This window comes from Tupaia chinensis, unplaced genomic scaffold, assembly GCF_000334495.1.
Source record: "Tupaia chinensis unplaced genomic scaffold, TupChi_1.0 Scaffold142854_1, whole genome shotgun sequence".
NCBI lineage: Eukaryota > Metazoa > Chordata > Mammalia > Scandentia > Tupaiidae > Tupaia > Tupaia belangeri.
This window is the reverse complement of record NW_006202699.1, coordinates 336,126-339,411: the sequence shown is the minus strand read 5'-3', so window position 1 is coordinate 339,411 and position 3,286 is coordinate 336,126. Positions and strand designations below refer to the sequence as shown.

General features: G+C 65.2%; 1 protein-coding gene across 1 annotated transcript in view; it reads left to right on the top strand.

The window, feature by feature from the left end:
* TSPAN14 (tetraspanin 14) overlaps positions 1-3,286 on the top strand; it is a 22,831-nt gene that overhangs the window by 14,584 nt on the left and 4,961 nt on the right. The window contains exons 6-7 of the mRNA XM_014582218.2: positions 738-782; positions 1,786-1,905. Coding sequence (XP_014437704.1) covers positions 738-782; positions 1,786-1,905 — 165 coding nt within the window. The remainder of the gene's footprint in view (positions 1-737; positions 783-1,785; positions 1,906-3,286) is intronic.

Sequence of the window (3,286 nt, the reverse complement as noted above, 5' to 3'; positions counted from 1 at the left end):
CCCCCCCCCGCCGACCTGCCTGTTTCTGAATGGCCCGAGGACAAGGAACACTGTCCGCTATTCTTAAACGGCTGGAAGTTAATCAAGACAAGGACAACGTTTTCTCTTTAAAGTTTCTTCCAGGAGAGAGAAAGAGAAGCACAGTCCGTGGGGTCTCACTGATCCCCTCAGCTCCCCAGGGTCCCAGGTTGGCGGCCGTGTGCAGAGGCTGCTGGGAACCGGGCTGGCGATCTCTGCTCGCTTCACTCGAGCAGGGCTGGCCGCTGTGACTCCCTGCCGGCCCAGGAGCGGTCTTGCTTTGTGACACAAGGAGATGATGTGTGATTCGAATCAGTGTCTGCTGAGGTCTTTAGAAAGACAGCCATGGTCTTACGTGTTGCCAAGGTCCATGCTCCTGCCACGGATGCAGAGCTGGGCGGTCGCCCCAGAGACCCAGACTCACTGCCTGGCCCTCACGGAGAAACTGCTGCCCTGTGCTGGCCCGACAGGCATGCTGGCGGAGGGACTGAGGGACGTTAGCGGGGACGGGGGTGGGGTCCACACACTGGTGGCAGGACTGAGGGTCGTTAGTGGGGACGGGCATGTTAGTGGGGACGGGTCCACACTGGCGACGGGACTGAGGGACGTTAGCGGGCACGGGTCCAAACACTGCTGGTTTCAGTTGAGACTTTTCCAGAGCCACCCATCGATGGCTTCTTGGGGGACAGACATGACTAATCTTTCTGCTTTCCTTGCAGCAAAAGGTCGTTAACACGCAGTGTGGCTACGACGTCCGCACCCAGGTGAGCGCCCCGTGCTGTGACTGTGACCCCGGCTCACCTGGTGGAGCTCAGGGCAGTGGGGCGGGGACCCCGGGGAAGGACAGCCAGAGGGACCACCCCAGCTGGGAGCCAGTGAGCAAGGCCACGCGCCTGCTTCCTGAGCCTAGCGGCCCCCGGGAGTGGTGGTGAGCAGTGACTTCAAGCCCAGGAACGACAGTCCCCAGCCTAGCGCTTGGGGACGGAAGTGTGGGGGATCCGGCCCACCCGGGGCTGTGTTTCTGAGCCTTCTTGGAGCCCCGGCAGGTGTCGGGAGCCATCTCCCTGCTGCCGCGCTGGTTTGGCAGAGTGGCCAGGACAGCACCGCAGACCGGGCGGCCTAAAGCCCATTCTCCTTCATAGTCCTGGAGGCTGGGGTCCGAGGCTGCAGTGTGGCCAGGGGTCTTCTCTATGTGTCCTTGCTGAGGCCTCTTTTTAGCATAGACCCCCCTAAAGACTTCCTCCAAGTGTGCTCTCCGAGGCGCTGTGGGCTGGGGCTTGGGCGTGTGAGTTTTGGGGGAGACGTGGGATCGAGCCTGTCGTGGCCTTAGGATGGGTCGACACGCTGTCAGTGTTGCCGTGTGTCGGACCATCGAGGACCCGGCCAGTTGCTGCCAGGCGAGCCCCGGGCATGTCCTGGTCTGTGCTGGGGTCAGCGCTGGAGGGAGCCAGCTGGCAGTTGTGGCCCCTGGCCCTGTCCCCTCCTGTGGGAGCCGCGCCCTAAGAAGCTGGTCCCTGCCCCTGCTGCCAGCTCCGGGACGCCACCCCCTCGGCCAGGCTCTGCCTCTGAAGGCACCCCAGCCCCGCCTGTGCGTGGATGTGGGCTTTCGGGGTGTGCTCACAGACCAGTCTTGACACCTCTGGAGGTCCCGGAGGCCCCGTCTGGGCACGGTAACGGGCTCTGTCCTGGCTCCGCCTCCGCGCTCGCCCCCACCGCGCCCTCCGACCTGGGGCGTGGGTGCACAGGCTCAAGCCGCGTTTCCCGCAGCTGAAGAGCAAGTGGGACGAGTCCATCTTCACCAAGGGCTGCCTCCCGGCCCTGGAGGGCTGGCTGCCGCGCAACATCTACATCGTGGCCGGGGTCTTCATCGCCATCTCGCTGCTGCAGGTGTGTGCCGTGCCGGCGGGCGCCCTTTCCCTGCAGGGGCTGGGCCTTAGGGCCGAGGCCGTGTCCAGGGTGGTCCTTACGAGTCAGCGGAAGAGAGGGCGGGTCATGCGAGTGAGTGTGTGTGCCGGAGGGCCGGGTCCAGTGCAGGCACAGCTCCCTCTCCCACTTCTGCTGCCTGAAGGGGTGCTGGGGGGCAGCCAGGCGAGACCGTGTCCTGCCGAGAGCCCTCCCCACAGGGCCCCCCTATAGGGCACGGGGGGTGTTGCCTGCCCCCCTATAGGGCACGGGGGTGGGTGCCTGCCCACAGGGGTCAGAGTGCACGGGGGGGGGGCTGTCGTCTTCTTTGGGGTCTCCCTGCTGCTGGGCAGGAGTTGGGGACCAGGGGGAGTCGGTGCTGGCGGGCAACTGGAGCTTGAGGAAGCCTGTGGTTGGTTCTTGCCATCAGTCCCTGTGTCCCTCACTCCCTGGTGTTCGCACTGGGGCTCTCAGGCACCCCACGGGAGCTCTGCAGCCCCCCTGCCCGTCCTCCCAGGACTGTGTGGCTCACCTGGCCCAGCTTCATGGGGGTGGGATGTGGGCTCAGAACAGGAGCTTCTCTGGGACTGAGGAGCTGCAGCCCGAGCCCTGGGACAGCAAGGCTACACAGCAGACGTGCCAGCAGAGACCAAGGGGCACATGCCTCCCCAGCCGCACACACCCTGCCCTTGGCCATGCAGAGGGGTGTGAGTGGTCGTGGGGCAGTGAGGCGGCGCTTCTAGGGAGAGCAGAGGGTTTCCCTTGCCAAGTGGGTGAGGGACTCGGACCTCGGAAGGGCGGTCTTGTCAAAGACAAACCACGCAGCTGCCCGCTCTTAAATTTCGTTTTACTCGTAAAGGTGTGTGTACTGGTGGGTGTGGGAGACGCCTCAGGTCCCGTCGTGACACAGTCCCCTTCCCTGGCCCTCAGGCTGGCCGGATCCTGGGCTCGAGTGCACACGGGGTCGTGACACAGTCCCCTTCCCTGGCCCTCAGGTTGGCCGGGATCCTGGGCTCGAGTGCACACGGGCACCTGTTTGAAGCCACCCTGGAACCCCTCCCGCAGTCAGCGGGTGGCTTCCGGCGGCACTTGAGCTACTGAGCGTGAAGGAGGAGCCAGTGCGCCCTGGTGCGTGGGCTCTGGGGCGGTCAGCCTTCCCTCATGGCTTTCCCCGCGCCAGGTCAGAGGCGGCCTCAGACGCAGAGCCCAGGCCGGGGCCGCGCCCGTGCTGCTGGCGTGACTGGAATCTAGGCTCCGGGCACCACTCTGCACTTGTCGTTCTGGGAGTCTGGACAGTCAGGCTGACCCTGTCACTTCCAGCTTAGCCAGAGACCGGAACGGCCGCCCTGCTGCTGGGGGGGTCCGG